Below are 17,493 nucleotides of genomic sequence, written 5' to 3' on the forward strand. Positions count from 1 at the left end.
AATTAGGGTTTAAGATTTTAGAGGGTTTTATTGTTATGGAAAGCGACAAATCCAAAATTCTGGTAAACGTAACGACTCACACGAGGCAAGAAGATGAGGCAGGTTTTAAAACCGGATCGGTGACCCGGATCGGCACTTCAATAACCGGTTCTAATTGAAAATCGATTCAATCGATTGGATTAAAGCTTCAAAAAAAATTTAAAAAGATTAATAAAATTTATTATAAATGTTGGTTTTTAGAAATCTAATAAAAAATGAGGGTACTATATTATTAATTTTCATTTTTTCATCAATTTATGAATATTGAGATACTATTTCCCTGTATAAACTTAAGTATTAAATTTGCATCACATAAAAGAAAAGTCATAGAATTATCATAGATAAAATATATAATTATACATAGACTATAATAAAGAGTAGACTAAATCAATGAAAGAATAGCCATTAAAATCTCGTTTTGGCAAAAAACCCTAATCCATCAAAAAAACTCAAATTATTACGGCCAAACTAACTATAATCCAAAATTATTACAACTTAACTAATAATAATATTATATACTAAAATTATAATTATTAGTTTACATTTTATAATTATTTTATTAGATAAATAATAGCAAATTAAAAATATTTTATAATATTATCTAATTTAAAATGTATTATTGACAACTGTAAGAAAAATAGCAAATTACATGATTTATAATGTAAAAAATAATAAATAAAATAAAAAATTTGGTTATCAATGTAAAAATTAATAAAATACGTACAAATTTTGGAAATAACACTTCAATTTTTCAAAAATTTAAATTTTTAGGTTTCTATAATAAATTTAGTGAAAGAGATTGTTATTAGAAAGAGAGAGATTTCAAATAAAATAAATTTTTTATTTTTTATTTTTTTATGCCTTTCATATTATTTACAAAAATAATTATACCACTATATACAACAAAAATTAACTGCTATACAAAAAATTAGCTTTTTTTTTTTTCATTTTTTTATGCCTTTTATATTATTTACAAAAATATTTATACCACTATATACAACAAAAACTACTATACAACATATATACAACAAAAACTACAAAATATACAACAAAGACTACTATACAACATATATACAACAAACTGTAATGCCCAAGGAGATTCGACCTTGGGACAGAAAGCCAAAAACAGAAGTCATAACAATCACGTCGTCTCACTAGATGTGATTATTAGTTGCTGATTAATAGAATATATTTACATTCTTTTTTACATTTTCTCAATGTAGAAATTATTAAAATGCGTACCAATTTTCGAAATAACACTTTAATTTTTCAAAAATCTAATTTTTTCAGTTTCAAAAATCAAATTTTTTAAGGTTTCTAGAATAATCGTAGCTCAAATGCGTGCTTGAAAAGCATGATACTTGTTGTATTACTTTTTATTTATTTTTTGATAACAAATACTTGTTATATTGCCTTTTTTTCTTTTGATAGGAAAATAAGAAGACGGTACTGCCCAAGTAACTTTTATTTTTTTGCCAATGTAACTTTATTTTTTTGCCAATGTAACTTTTATTTTTTTACCAATGTAACTCTTATTTTTTTTGTCAAAACTTTTATTTTCTTGTCAGTATAACTTTTTTTTGTCAATGTAACTTTTATTTTATTTTTGTCAATGTAACTTTTATTTTATTTTTTGACAAAAATTTATTTTTTTGACAAAAATTTATTTTTTTGACAAAAAAATAAAATAAGATGGTGGCTGCCTCAAACGTCTTGAGAGGGAAACAAAAATGATAACCGACTACACCACATATCAATAGTTGTCTTATCTTGTATAATAAAAAGTTATACCATATTACGTTTTCAAGCCTACGTACCTTACTAATATCCCACATTGAAAAACCTAAAGAAGTTTGACGTCCATAAAATACTCCTTGGTACCACAATCTATCGCGTGCGTGAAAAGGTTGCCAGTCCGTCACACGTGGCGACGCTTGTACATGACTGTCACACGTGGCGACACTTGTACATGCCCGACTTACCCTTGTTGTGATGTCATAAATATATATATATATATATATATATATATATATATATATATATATATATTTGGTAATTCCTGGGGAAGATAGCCCTACACATTTTTTCAAATAGTTTGAGAGTTAGTTTTTTGGAAGGAGTTAGTAGGGTGTTGTAAGTGGGTATGCAAACCCGTTTTTTCAAATAGTTTGAGAATTAATTTTTCTGAATGTGTTAGTGGGGTGCTATGGGAATTTGAACCAAAACGTGGTGACTAGGGCATGAGGTGATACCACCACGACTCCAACCCCTTTTCCAAAAGATTTGTAAATTTGAATTTATGTTTCTATATTTGATATTCTCAATAGAGTATTTAATGAGATCATTTACCTTTGGTAGAAGAATGCCACAATTAACCTTAACCATTGAATATGAAATTATGTGGTTGTATTTATTCCATTGACCAAGCTCAAAATCCGATGAAGAATTAAGAGTCTGTACGAAATTTTTCCATAAGGAAATCCTAGAAAAGTATTCCATGCCCCAAGCAGCACAGCCTGTTGAACGGCGTTTAAAGAAATAAAAATAAAGAAAATTCATTTTGAATTCTTAGAAGGAAAAGTTTATATTAGGATGCAACCTTATAATGTAGAACTACAGATGCACCTCAAAAATCCATCGAAAATGGTAGTTTTAATATTGAAAAACCCTTTGATTAATCATCTTGATGAAATGGTAGTTTTAATATTGAAAAACCCTTTGATTGATCATCTCGACATCGAGATGTATGATCATGAAAAATAAAACAATTTTAAGTCTCATAAATAGTGCATTTTACAACATATTATCTACACCGTCCATTTTCAAGATTTTCATATGTTTATAAATCTACTTGATTTTAACTATTTTTTAAATTTAAAATTTTATAATTAGATATAAAAATAGATTTTGAGACAATCCTAAAAACATTTTACATCTAAATTATGTACCATGCTAAAATTTAGAGGTGCTTCTTACCTCTACAGCTATGGATGCATCTGCAACCTTCTTATAAAGAGTGGTTTAAAAAACATATTGGTGCCCCATATCAGGCACCCCAAAAACTCATCTGGATCGGTGAATCGACGATCTGGATTGGGAATTGACAGAATCAGTCGGATTAAACTTTAAAAAAAAATCCAAAAAAATTATTAAAATTCATTATAAATGTTGTTTTTTAGGAATTCAATAAGAAATTGGGGTACTACATTATTAACTTTTATTTTTTTAATCAATATGCGAATATTGAGATGTTCTTTATCTGTCATTAAATTTACATCACACAAAAGAAAAATCATAGAATATATAATCATACATAGACTACAATAAAGAACAGATTAAATCAATGAAAAAATGGCTACCAAAATCTCGAATCGGCATAAACCCCTAATCCACTAAAAAACCCCCAAATTATTACAACATAACTAACATTAATCCAAAATTATTACAACCAAACTAACTATAATCTTATATACTGAAATTGAAATTGATGGTTTACATTTTATAATTATTTTACTATATAAATAATAAAAAATCCAAAATATCTTATAACATCATCTAACTTAAAATATATTATTGACAACTGTAAGAAAAATTAGTAAATTACATAATTTAAAATGTAAATAAGTTTTGGTTATCAATATAGAAATTATTAGAATGCGTACCAATTTTCGAAATAACACTTTAATTTTTCAAAAATCTAATTCTTTCAGTTTCAAAAATCAAATTTTTTAAGGTTTCTAGAATAATCGTAGCTCAAATGCGTGCTTGAAAAGCATGATACTTGTTGTATTACTTTTTATTTATTTTTTGGTAACAAATACTTGTTGTATTGCCTTTTTTTTTTTACAAGAAAATAAAAAGACGGTACTGCCCAAGTAACTTTTATTTTTTTGCCAATGTAACTTTTATTTTTTTTGCCATAACTTTTATTTTCTTGTCAATATAACCTTTTTTTATCAATGTAACTTTTATTTTATTTTTGTCAATGTAACTTTTATTTTATTTTTTGACAAAAAATTAATTTATTGACAAAAAAATAAAATAGGATGGTGGCTGCCTCGAACGTCTTGAGAGGGAAACATAAATGATAACAGACTACACCACATATCAATAGTTGTTTTATCTTGTATAATAAAAAAATATATTATATTACGTTTTCAAGCCTACGTACCTTACTAATATCCCACATCGAAAAACCTAAAGAAGTTTGACGTCCATAAAATACTCCTTGGTACCACAATCTATCGCGTGCGTAAAAAGGTTGTCAGTTCGTCACACGTGGCGACACTTGTACACGCCTGTCACACGTGGCGACACTTGTACATGGCCGACTTACCCGTGTTGTGATGTCATATATATATATATATATATATTTTTGGCAATTCCTGGGGAAGATAGCCCTACCCATTTTTTCAAATAGTTGAGAGTTAGTTTTTTGGAAGGAGTTAGTAGGGTGTTGTAAGTGGGTATGCAAACCCGTTTTTTCAAATAGTTTGAGAATTAATTTTTCTGAATGTGTTAGTGGGGTGCTATGGGAATCTGAACCAGAACGTGGTGACTAGGGCATGAGGTGATACCACCACGCCTCCAACCCTTTTCCAAAAGATTTGTAAATTTGAATTTATGTTTCTATATTTGATATTCTCAATAGAGTATTTAATGAGATCATTTACCTTTGGTAGAAGAATGCCACAATTAACCTTAACCATTGAATATGAAATTATGTGGTTGTATTTATTTCATTGACCAAGTTCAAAATTTAAAAGAAATTTTTTTAAACTTTGTGACACATCCAAGCTATCTTATTTCACTTCATGTGATTATAAGTAATTGTGATCTTTTTGTACCAAAAGTAAATGGTCTCATGGCATACAATCTCTATTCTTAATCCCTAATTTTTTGGGTGGGGGTGTATGTAAATAAATAAAATTTTTTATTTAAATTCATCGACTAGTGAGCCTTTGGAACCGGTGGATGGAAGGCTTAAAGAATCAAAGTAAGGCTCAACATCCAAATTTGGGAGAAAGATAAAATTTTGGTCTCAAAAATTTATAGAAAAGCCTTAAAAAATTTATTTTTGTTTCTAATTATAAATTTTTTAAAAAAATTCAAATTGAGGGGATCTATAAATACTTGAAAATGGACGTTCCAAATAATGTTTTTAAAAATACAATAATTTTAGGACTTGACATCTTTTTTCTTTTCTTGTTTTCATATTTATATATCCATCAAAATAACTTTTTTCAATGAATTTTTGAAGCGCGCCTAACTTCTACAATTGAAGGTTGAAACCTTATATAAACTTCCCTATTTTATACTTCTTTGTTTCTACATAAATTTCTCAATTGAACTAATTTATTCCAATCTTGATTGGTTCAGCTAGTGACCTGTTCGATAGGCTAGTCATGATTTCAAAACAATAAGGTTACTAGTCACCCTCCTGAAAGATGATGACTCAAATTACACTCCTTAACAAAGTGGTCAAAGAGATGGAATTGAAATTTGCCCAAAAATATACTATCCTTTGCCTAGCAAGGGAAAAAGTAATTGGTGAAGTGGAAGTCTTCGTCTTAAAGGCATGTTGCTCCCTCATTTGTCCATTGTTTTAAAATATTGTTATAGGACATAAAAATATTTAAATTATAGAGAAAATAACATGTATAACCGTTATATTCAGCGTTATTATAGAATTTTCGTAAAGTTTATGTTTTTACATGTATACTCTTTTTTTTCACCATCATAATATTTTCTTAAAAAAGACGAAACTTTTTTTTTTGAAAAACCGAAATGTTTAAATGTTTTGGTTTTTCGAAAAACCAAAAAATAAGATTTTTCAGTTTTTAAAAAACTGAAAAGTGGATATTTTTGGTTTTTCAAAAACTGAAAACTATCTTTTATTTTTCATTAACTTACTAGAAAATTTATTGGAAAGAGACAGGCTTTTGAAAAATTGAAATTGTCATGTTCAAAAACTGAAATTAAATATTTTCGGTTTTTCAAAGACTGAAAACTTTCAGTTTTCAATAACTTATTGAAAAATTTATTAGAAAGAGACAGATTTTCAGTTTTTGAAAAATCACCCACGTGTACCAAATCGATAGAGTGCTTAAATTAATCGGTAGGATGAAACTCAACAGAGGCTCTACTCTGTTAAAGGGAAGGGATAACCCTCTTAGATCCATAAACATGAACCTTTATACTGGTATCGAAAAGAGGATTTAAAATAGATATTGCGGCTCCCTTGCATTTGTCGACTTCTAATAACAACAATCTTACCTTTTAAGACACCACATTTCCTTTTCAATGGCCATGGCCATGGCCATGATTTCAGCACCACAAAAAGCTAAAACCCCGATCTCACAATATTTACCATGCAGCCATACATTATAAGGAAATGGCCAAGATGCCCTTAACTTTTCTTAGTGCAACCATTCTAATTTTGTGAGAAAAATGAGAGACCTGTGGTGGGTAAAACTTGGAAATGTATATCACATTTATAATCCCTTATTGTGGTTTTTTGCCCTTTGGATGGCAAGGTGGGGTCCAGACCTCAATCGTTTTTTTTTGGAATCAAACTTCATAATCTTTAGTGCTAAGCTTTTCCGCCATAAGCCGAGAAGCCAAAATCGAAATTGAGTAGTTTTAGCAAAGACGGAAAGAAAGTTTGAGCAGTGTCTCTAGAAACACTTGATCGTCGGGCCCTCGATAGGAGGATGTTTTTCAATATGAAATTTTGGGAACTATTCAAGAATTATTAGATGATTATTCGTAAAAAAAAAAAAAAATGAAATTTTGGGAACTACTCGAGAATTATTAGATGATTATTCGTAAAAAAACAAATGAAATTTGAGTGTCATAACACTTGGATCTATTCAATCTCAATACATTATTTTTTTCCTGTTGGATGTGGTGATATCTAAAATCACCCACATAAAAAAAATCTCATATTATGTGGGATTGAGATTGATATTGATAAGTTTTCTAAATGAAATAAAAATCCAAAAAGATTAGGACTCTGGAATATATCTCTAGGTTCTTGAGATATATGTACACCTATATGAAGTTTCCTATTTAGTGTGTGAACTCCTAATCTTATATATATAGGATGAAAGATGAAAGAATATTTGGGTCACCATATGGGAGAGAGTATGAGATGAAAGATAAAAGAATATTTGGGTCACCATATAGAAGCAGGGGCCTCCTGTGTTTGAGAGGCAAGGTCAAGTCCTCCCCTTCAGAGAGAAGAGAACTTCCTATGTAGAAAAACCCCACGTTGTGCCTTTGAGAGGCAAGGCATCATCTTTAGAGAAAAAAGAGCTTCATATGGAGAGAAACTCCCCGTTGCGTTTCATGTAGATTGAGAGGCTGGTTTCTGGTAGCTTTCTATGGAGAGAAACTCCCCGTTGCGTCTCATGTAGATTGAGAGGCTGGTTTCTGGTAGAGAAGAGGTTCCCATGAAGATTTTGGGTGGTTTTTTCTTTAAGTAAGAGAAAGTATTGGTTGCTTTCAAGGGCATATTCTTGGACAGCAGTTTAGTTGTGGAATGGAGATGCTCTCTTCTTGAACAGTGGTTTAGTTGTGGAATAGAGATGAGAGATCGGTGAGTCATGCCGATTGGGAGAACGGGTCTAAAAATGCTTGCTTGACTGGACTTTGTCGAGGGTTAGAGAAGTGACTTTATGTCCCAAAATTTATGATGTAACTTTCATTAGTATAGTGGATTTCAGTTTGTCGTACCCATGAATGTAGCCCTCTTGGGGTCAACCACATAAATCTTTATGTTCTTGTGGCATGTGTGTATCATGCTTTATTTATCATATTATGGCTCGAGAGCACTTTTGGGGTAAACCACATAAATCTGTGTTCTTGTGGCATGTGTGTTTCATGCTTTATTTCTTGTATTATGACTCATGCTCTCTCTTATTTTTTTTATAGCTGGATAAGTACACGATCTTGGTAGGATCCAATTTTTAGGATTCTTGTTTCCGCATCTAAGGGGTTTCTTAAGGGAAAGGTTTCTATACTTCCCCTACAGCGTAGAAGTTTTATCCTTTTCCTACCATCCAGCCGTTCAATTTTGATCAAGAGACCCACTCACCGTTTGATCTTAGATCTGATGTCTCAAATTATTTTATTTTTAGTTTTTTATATATAAATTATATGAATATAAAATTTGATACGTGCCATCTTCTCATTGGGGCGCACCTATAAAAAATATTAAAATTAATTTTTCAATAAAATATAATGACCAAAATAACCCTTGAAATTTCCAAGGGTATTTTGGTTATTTTTTCATTGAAAATATTTTTTTTATATTTTTCACTAGTACGAGTTTAATAGAGGAATGGACGTACAAAATTTGGTGTCAAAATAGTTTATAGAAAAAAATTAAAAATAAAATAGTGTAAAGACATGGCAGGGGCAATCTTAATCCTCCATTCAGAATAGACAGCTGGATAAGGGGGAGGATATAACTTCTATCATGTAGGGAAAGAATAGAAAACTTGCCCGTTTCTTAAATCCTAATATTTTCAAGTGCATAGAGGGTAAAATTAGTATATCTTTTTTTAGGTTAATCTATGAGTTAAGGTGATTACATCCCAAAATTTGTGTTCTTAAAAAGAATTCTAGGTGGGATTTTAGCTGATAGAGTAAATGGACAGAAGAATATCTTTTGGCAAATGGGAACACAAGTATTTATGAATAGGGTTGGTATTGCGTTCGGAACATGTGGTTCCTTAAAAGGTGCACAAGCACCTTTTGGTGGCTTAGATTGAACCATGCTCATCTAAGGGTCAATAATGAATCTCAATTTTTATTTTTATTTTATATTTAAAATTATAGTTTTAGGTTCATTTTTTATAAGTAAGATTGAATAAAAATAATAAAATATATTTTGCAAAAAATATTAACCAAAATAAATTTAGGTGTATTTTGGTTATTTTTATTTATTTTTTTAAATATATATATTTGGTTATATTTCTAAATATCCACATATACTCCAAAATTCAGATAAGTATCTTATTTAAATAAAAATAAAATATGAGATTGACCTTCGGCATTTGGATAACCATCTCAAACTCAACCATTGGAAGTGTGCTCGTGCCCTCTTCTACCCCCACACGATGTGGACGAGTTACTTTTCCATGAAAATGGTTTGATATCACAACAATCTTATCAAAATAAGTAAAGCCTCGTATCGTAACTAATTGATCATTGTAATTCAAGTGATGGAAAACTTTTAAGTCAATTATCTTGTCTTGAACATTATGTTTGTAAAAAAAAAACAAAAGATTTCAAGCTCTAAAAATAGCATTTATTGTAACAAAAGTGATGAAAAACCTTTAAATCAATCATCTCGTCTTGAACATTATGTTTGTAAAATAAAAAATAAAAAATTTTAAGCTCTAAAAATAGCATTTATTATACCAAATTATCTAGATCATCCATTTCGCTCTAAAAATAAGTATTAATATATATCCAAGAGATCTATATCATTTTTTAGTCAAATTTCATTGTCGGTGTTGAAAATTGATTTTAGAACCATCATAGAGATTTTCGATTTCGAAACTGCTTTCTGGACAAGGATTGAGGTGAGGCTTTATTTGGCTTTCATAAAGCCTAGGCCTTATAAAAACTTCATTCAAAATGAATATAGGTAAGAAGAAGATTGTGTAAATCAATTTGATGAAAGCATAACAAAGAAATAAAAAATAAAAAAAAGAGAGTAGTGGGTACAAGACTATAGAACCTAAAAAGAAAAGAAAAAAAAAAAAAATTAAAAGAAAAGTGCTCAATGGTACCATTTTGTCATTTACCAAATGCAGTGCTCCAAAAAGCAACATTAATGAATTGAATAAGCTTGAATTGGAGATAGGACAAAAGAGTGCAGGGATCACGTGAAAAACCGCCACCCATTCATTTGTTTTCAATTTTTTACTTTAAATTATTCACATCAAGAAGGCGGACGTCCTCCAAGTCGAATGCATTCCGCCATTTCACAGTCATTTAACGGGAAAATTACAAAAATCTCCAAGACCACATTTTCTATTTAACGAACCCCCAATTTAATTTTTTTTCTCATTTTTTTTTTTAAATTTTTTTTATGCAAATACCAAAAAAAATTTTATTTTTTTGAATAAAAATACCCTTTCAATATACAAAAATCATTTTGGCCATTTGAGGTTTATTTAGACCCCATAACACATTGTTGCATACCATCACATTGCCGAAACGCATAAGTGCTAGACCGACAACTACTAGACTGAAATTGAGTATTGTCAGACTGCGCTTTACAAAGTGCCGATGCCGTAGAATCCAATAATATCTACTGTCAAACTGCGCTTTATATAGTGCCGGAACCCTAGAATCCAGTGACATATCTACTATCGGACCGCTCTTTGTAATTGACGACACTTTTACATAATGCTGGAGCCCTATTGTCGAATTGCACTTACACCGTACTGGAGCACCTAATTTGATGGTGATAGAGGAGAAATCCCTACTGTCAAATTGCATTTACACAGTGCTGGAGTACCTAGTTTGATGGCGATAGAGGAGAGATGTGGGTAAGGTAAAATTAAAATGTGGGTAAAGTAAAAAGTAAAAGTAAGAGAGAGTAGTTTAGACATTTATTTATTTTTTATTTGGTTGAGGAGTATTTGCATATAAGTATATTTTGAAGAAAAAAGTGAGAGAAAAAATTAAGGTGAGTAAGTTGAATAGAAAATATAGTCTTAGGTTTTTTTTTTTTTTTCGTAATTTTCTCTAAAATTAATGAATCACCACTAAAAAAGCAAAAAAAAAAAAGGGCGTTACGCCCATTTAAAAAAACACAGACATAATTGGTATATAATAATGGAAACCCAAACAGCCATAATTCAAAGAAGTTTCATTTCTCCCCAAAAACAGAAAAAAATTGAAAGAAGTTTTGAGGAAAGAAGCATCTTGATTTTATTGGGAAGAGAGAAAGAGATTGGACTTTGCATACCATTCTGTCCGGTTAGTTCCAAAATCTCTTACTTTTACTTTCAATTTTCAAACCCCATCTCTAGAATGTAGATCTCTCTCTCTCTATGATTCACAATTCAAGGTAAAAAACTAAGAATGTGGGTGGCAAAGGATGTGCTCCATCTCTCTCTCTGGTTCAACATTCAAGGTAAGAAACTAAGAAATGTGAGTGGCAAAGGATGTTATGCTCTCTCTCTATGGTTCAGTGTTCAAGGTATGAAACTGAGAAATGTGGATAGCAAAGGATGTGTGTTATTTTGTGCTTGAGAGAGTGATTTTTCTCTCAATTCGATGCATAATTCTTGAAGGATCTGACAGGAAAATGAGTATTGGAAAAGATGGGTTTTCTTTTGTTCGTGTGGTGAGGTTAATTCCTTACTCTTTTAAATTTTCAAACTCTCTCTAAATGATGAGCTTTGATCACTTTTCAGAATAAGAGAAACGAAACTATGGGGTTAGTAGAAAAGGAGGAAGTTTCTCGGAGATGCAGTTCACATAATGGCAGCCATTGTATAGATCTGAGTACAAGGTTTCTCCTTCTTTTCTCACACTTTTGTTGGGTGTCTTTTTTAAGAGTGCAGTGCACACTCACTTCTCTGTTGTTTGGCAGACAGAAAGGGATGGGAGGAGAGAATTCTTCAATCACCATTGTCTGTTTGAGGAAAAGGCTTCTTGCAGAAAGGGCAGCTTCTAAAGCTGCTAAAGATGATCTGAAACTCATAGAAAAGAGGGTCAGTTCCTTTCACTCTTCACTTTGGCTCTCTCTGCTCATCTCATTCTTTGTTTTTATTTCAAATTTTCAATTTCTGATAATTTGCAGTGATCCTCATGTCCTTGAATCTCTCTCTCTTTCTCTCTGGTACTCCATTTCTTTGATTTGTAAATGCCTTACAGTTGATCGAACTCGAAAAGCAGCTAAAGATTGAGACCGAACTCAGAAACAAAGCCCAATCAAAGCTGAAGCTGATGAACAGGAAACTCATCTCTGTAAAACTTTCAGTGATCACTGGACAGGCTATCCCATCAAGAGACTCACATCCTCAGATAGACCCCAAAAGCCCTTCTGCACACTTATGTGAAGGGAAGGAAAATAAACCCAATTCAATTTCTGATCATCTCAGATACTCGGAAACTTCAATAGTGACCCCTAATTCAGTATCAGAGGAAGCCTCTTCTCATGGAGATTGTTCCAGCTCAGTGGGCAACAGTAGTACTGATAATTCTTATGGCCATCAAATTCGTTCTCAAGAAGAAGAGATGGTGGTTTCTCAAACCAGAGAGAGGTATGACTGAAAAAATATGTGCATATAATCAGCTTGAATCTCCTGAAACAATTGATTGAATCCTTACCTTTCCTGTGAACAAAAGCAAACCAAATTAATCAGACTACAAATAAAAGCAACGGTTATCTTTAAGTTTTTGATAGATTATGGTACTGTTATGGTTTGAAATCTGTGTCAATTGTGTCTGAAATTCATGCATTGGAAGGGCTAGAATGACTGCAGGACATACTACTAGGGTATGGCTGCAGCTTTGTGATGAAGCGATGCTTCCAAACCCCACATGAAAATGCAGTTCTAGGTCTAGGTGCGTGGCATATCTATGAAGAATGTAAATTGATAATCTAGAAAAATGTGTTATAAGGCCGTCCACATTTAGGATTTAAAACCTACATCGCCTTTTCAGATCTATTATCTCTTATGTAGAGATGATTGATTTGCAGGCTTTTAAAAACCAAAACTGCATTTTTTGGCAAGATTTGAATTTAAATACATGGCCCTGTAAAACACTCGCACATTAGTACGTCTAAGCTGAAAATGAAATGAAAACAGTTCTGAATTTAATCTGAAAGACTCTTTCAGAAAGAGGATAAAGGTATGTAGAAGATTTTCTCAAAATCATCTCTACTGGTGTTCTAATTTGGGGCCACTCACAAATCTTTGGAACATTTTTGAAGCATGAATTATTGGGATGATTTTCTCAAATTTTTGGCCTCTATTGGGAAAACTTTTGAACGTCCTGAGTAAACCTAAAAATGAAGGAAATCTTTCCAAGGAAAAAGAAAACATTCTAAAATAACATAACTCAAGAAAGTCAATTCCCTATATTTTAAAAGGTCTAGGGTTTGGATGCATCAGCTGATGCACCTGTTCAAATGTGGTTCCGCTTCCAATTTCCATAATAGAAACTGATATTGGATCGAAAATTGAACAGGGTGACGATCTCAACCACCACAATCATGAATCTTATAAAAATTAGATTTTGAAATTTGAAAGTATCATATAACGTTTTTCCTTATAAGTGTTCATTTTAATTCTTCTCAATCATCAAATCTGCATTTTTTTAGGCCATGCATCCAGGATGAAAAAACGAACATTTCCTTTTCAAAATATGTACTCCCCCTTTTGTATTCCTCTAGATCTAATTCTAAACCAAGTTTCAGAAATCAAGGCGTTTGCAATGACGCCCTTGCAGCAAATACTTTCATGGCCAGAAATATGTAAAAAGACAGTTGAAAACACAAGTTTCTCTGTTATTGATGAAAATATGTGATTCCTTTTGAAACCGTAAAAAATGTTATTGAGAATTCACTGAGGAGAACTAACTTCAGTACGTTCCCTTATTTATGGGTTCATATTCTGCCAAAATCCATCCACTATTTCTGAATTTGTGCATTGTTTTTTTTTGCTCTTCAATTTCTCTGAGACCCCATTTTAGCTGAAAAACCAAAGATTTGAAACCTGACTCGTTCTACTGGACTCTAATGTAGTTGATTTGCTTCCAAAAATAGGGACTCTTCAAATGAGGACTACTCTCATGGCTCAATACTCGAGCTCGAATGCTTCGATTTTAGAGATGTTCTGCTTCCACTTCAGCATGCGAAAGAGCAGTTAAGCAAATCGTCCAACACGAAGGGCTGTATTTCCATGGCTTCTCATCCTTTAGCAAGTGTACCCAAAGAAAGAATTGGAATGGAGGGACAAGCCAATTTTCAAATAAAAAGCTCCTGAGGATCCACAATTTTAAAGGGGTGTTTATGCAATAAGGGATGTCTTGAATGGACTCAATTGTCTTGATGGGCACCAGTAAGTATGTTGAATGGGTGCCATGTTCATCTCTTTTTCTTTTTTTGTTTTTTGCTTTTTTCATTTTTATACAAAGAACGTCAACTTGAAAGCTAGCGGAAATATAACTCTATAGGTCAGATCATGGCACTCGCCTCCCTGACCACTTCAGCTTAAAGTCCATTCTCTGAGTCTGCATCCTGTACTTGAGAAACATATCATGTATAAAATCACATAAAATGGACAATAGATGTTACGCATAATGTATCCAATCACAAAAAGTTGATGATGGATGTAGCCCTAGGTTTTTATCTCGGGCGAGTCGACTCGGTCTCGCCCCACTTGAGACCGAGGGGCTCCGAGTCCATGGTACAATTGCTGCTGGTCCATTGGGTGAACAAGAATCGCTGAAAAAACAGAAGACTCGGTCCCAAAAACATAAAACTCATCCAATTTTGCTCTATTGGTGGATAAAACTCTTTTTTCCTTGATAAGAAACTTTTGTAAACTGAAAATATGGAATTTAGGAGCGATTTTGAAGATATCTTTGTGATAAGATTTGGGTTCATCAAAACCCGAATCGAACAACAATTTATCACAAAATTATCGGGTTTTTAGGGTTCTTCACTTATCAAAAAAAAAATCTGCCAATCTCTTCCTTTCTCTCTTATTTATTCACGAAATTGATTGAAGTTATCTACAAAAGCCCTCTTTTGAAGCTTTTGAAATCAGCTTCAAGGCCCTTATACAAATCAATGGTTTTCGTTTGCCATTATTGATTGATTTCGTACATTAAAGAGGTAACGTCGTTAGTTTGTGAAAAAATCACCAATTCTATTATTTTTCTCTAAATACTCCATTATTTTTTTTTATGATTTTTAGTTTATTTCGAAGCTTTTGAAATCATCTTTAAAAGCCCTATATAAATTCGTGGTGTTTTTTACTCCAATGTTGATTGATTTCGTGCAACATAGAGCTAATATAGACAAACAATAAAAAAATTGTAAAATCTAATATTTTTCTCTAATTTATCAACAATAATGTTCTGATTATTATTATTATTTTAATATATTGAAATAACTTGAAAACCCATATATTTCATCACAGATAATATCGATGAGCTGTGTAAAATCTAATATTTTTTTCTAGTTTAACAACAATAATATTTTGATTATTATTATTATTTTAAGATATTGAAATAAAATCTGCTCCCAATCGTACACAAGACCTCTTATAGACTCACCAGACATAAGTTTATTTTAAAGAGACTTATGGAAAATAGAGCTCCAAAATAAATCTAAGCCATTAATAAATATAAAAACTTTTGGAAAATAGAGCTCCAAAATAAATCTAAGCCATTAATAAATATAGAGTTAGAAAATATATTTTTGAAGAGAGTTATGGAAAAAAGAACTCTAAAATAAAGCCAAGCTATTAATAGAAATAGAGTTAAAGTATAAATCAAAGCTATTAAGAATATAAAGTAAAAAAATATTTTTTTTAAGAGAGTTAATGAAAAACAAAACCTCTAAAATCAATCCACTAAGAAAAATAGACCTTAGAAATGGTACTCAACCGATTTGGAGGTAAAAGGGTGTGAGGATTGGTTCCCAACGTCCTGTCGGGGATGTGCATGACTTGCGCGGGCATGCTACTACAGTACCAACAGATGTGCTTTGAATGAAAGTTACTCCTTGTTATATGTATGAGAAAATATGAGATTAACCCATTAGCTCATATGAACATATGAGTTCAACGTTTTATATTGATTTTAAGTCGATCTGACGATCACAGATGTCCGATAATATTTGAATTATAGTTTTTTTTTTACAAATTCAAATCATTTGAAATTTTAGATGTGTGTTCTTCTCATCAAGGTGCACCTAATAAAAATATAAAAAAATATATTCGCAGAGAACAAAATGATCAAAATACCCCCAAAAATTTTCAGAGGTATTTTGGTCTTTGAATGAAAGTTACTCCTTGTTATATGTATGAGAAAATAGGAGATTAACCCATTAGCTCATATGAACATATGAGTTCAACGTTTTAGATTGATTTTAAGTCGATCTGACGATCACAGATGTCCGATAATATTTGAATTATAGTTTTTTTTTTACAAATTCAAATCATTTGAAATTTTAGATGTGTGTTCTTCTCATCAAGGTGCACCTAATAAAAATATAAAAAAATATATTCGCAGAGAACAAAATGATCAAAATACCCCCAAAAATTTTCAGGGGTATTTTGGTCAATTTATTTTATGTAAAATATTTTTTTGATATTTTTTGAAGATTCACGTATTTTTGATGAACACACGCCTAAAATTTTAAGAGATTTGGATTTGTAGAAAAAAAAAACTATAATTTAAACACTACCGGACATCTGTGATGATAAGATCGACCCATAATCAATCTAGGATGTTCGGCTCATATGTTCATATGAGCTTGTGGGCTAATCTCATCTTTTTCCAGAATATGAGATTAGCCCACTAGCTCATATAAACATATGAGTCCAACGTCCCAGATTGATTCTGGGTCGATCTGATGATCACAGATGTCCGGTAGTGTTTGAATTATAGTTTTTTTTCTACAAATCCAAATCACTTGAAATTTTATGCGTGTGTTCTTCTCATCAAGGCGCACTTAATAAAAATATAAAAAAAATTATTCGAGAAGAAAAAAATGATTAAAATACCTCCAAAATTTTTCAGGGGTATTTTGATTAATTTATTTCATGTAAAATATTTTCTTGATACATTTCGAAGATTCAGTTATTTTTGATGAATACACGCCTAAAATTTCAAGTGGTTTGGATTTGTAAAAAAAAAACTAAAATTCAAATACTATTAGACCGAGTTGATTGCCTTTGACGAAGCCGATGTTTCGAACCTTAGATGTAGTACATCATGCAGCTTGTGACGACTGAGGATAGTTCCAAATGTTGGGGCAAAGCTAGCGGTTTTAACTCGATTCATAAATTTATTTATTTTTTTATTTTTTTATTTTTTTTTCAAGCGGTAGTCTAGGCAAAAGTACGGATTTTCGAAAATGTCAAAGAATCGGTTTTTAAAAAATAAATAAGGGAAGAACAATTAGAAATATAAAATATATTTTTAAAGCCAAAAGATTTCATATTCCTGCAATATTGTACTATCCATCTATTTCATCGGGCAAAACTTATATTAGGTGTATTTTTTAAATCCCAAACTTTGGGAATATGATTTCTAGAAAGAAACCAACCTCAAAGGGTAAAACATAACTCCCACTCTCATTCGCCTAAAAAAAAAAGAAAATCATCTCAAGATTGCACTAAAACCATCCAATTTTTTTAAGGAATGATCTAGATGTTCAAGAATTTAAAATCCAAATCTGTTTTT

The 17,493-nt window shown here is 31.3% G+C and overlaps 1 protein-coding gene across 12 annotated transcripts; it reads left to right on the plus strand.

The window, feature by feature from the left end:
• The first annotated feature begins 10,881 nt into the window (after positions 1-10,881).
• LOC18423591 (uncharacterized) lies at positions 10,882-14,292 on the plus strand. 12 transcript variants are annotated; one of them, XM_011628985.3, is made up of 5 exons: positions 10,882-11,040; positions 11,481-11,578; positions 11,660-11,780; positions 11,944-12,332; positions 13,841-14,292. In XM_011628985.3, the coding sequence occupies exons 1-5, from the start codon at positions 10,897-10,899 to the stop codon at positions 14,058-14,060; spliced, it is 972 nt and encodes a 323-aa protein (XP_011627287.2). In that variant the 5' UTR covers positions 10,882-10,896; the 3' UTR covers positions 14,061-14,292. The 12 variants fall into 12 exon arrangements, with proteins under 12 accessions (XP_011627287.2, XP_020529456.1, XP_088729828.1 ...); XM_020673797.2 differs by having other exon boundaries at positions 11,965-12,332; XM_088873702.1 differs by having other exon boundaries at positions 10,900-11,040; positions 11,664-11,780.
• The last annotated feature ends 3,201 nt before the right edge of the window (positions 14,293-17,493 follow it).

The sequence above is a fragment of the Amborella trichopoda genome, chromosome 8 (assembly GCF_054954075.1).
Source record: "Amborella trichopoda isolate Santa Cruz 75 chromosome 8, AtrichopodaSantaCruz75HAP2 v2.0, whole genome shotgun sequence".
Taxonomy (NCBI): Eukaryota; Viridiplantae; Streptophyta; class Magnoliopsida; order Amborellales; family Amborellaceae; genus Amborella; species Amborella trichopoda.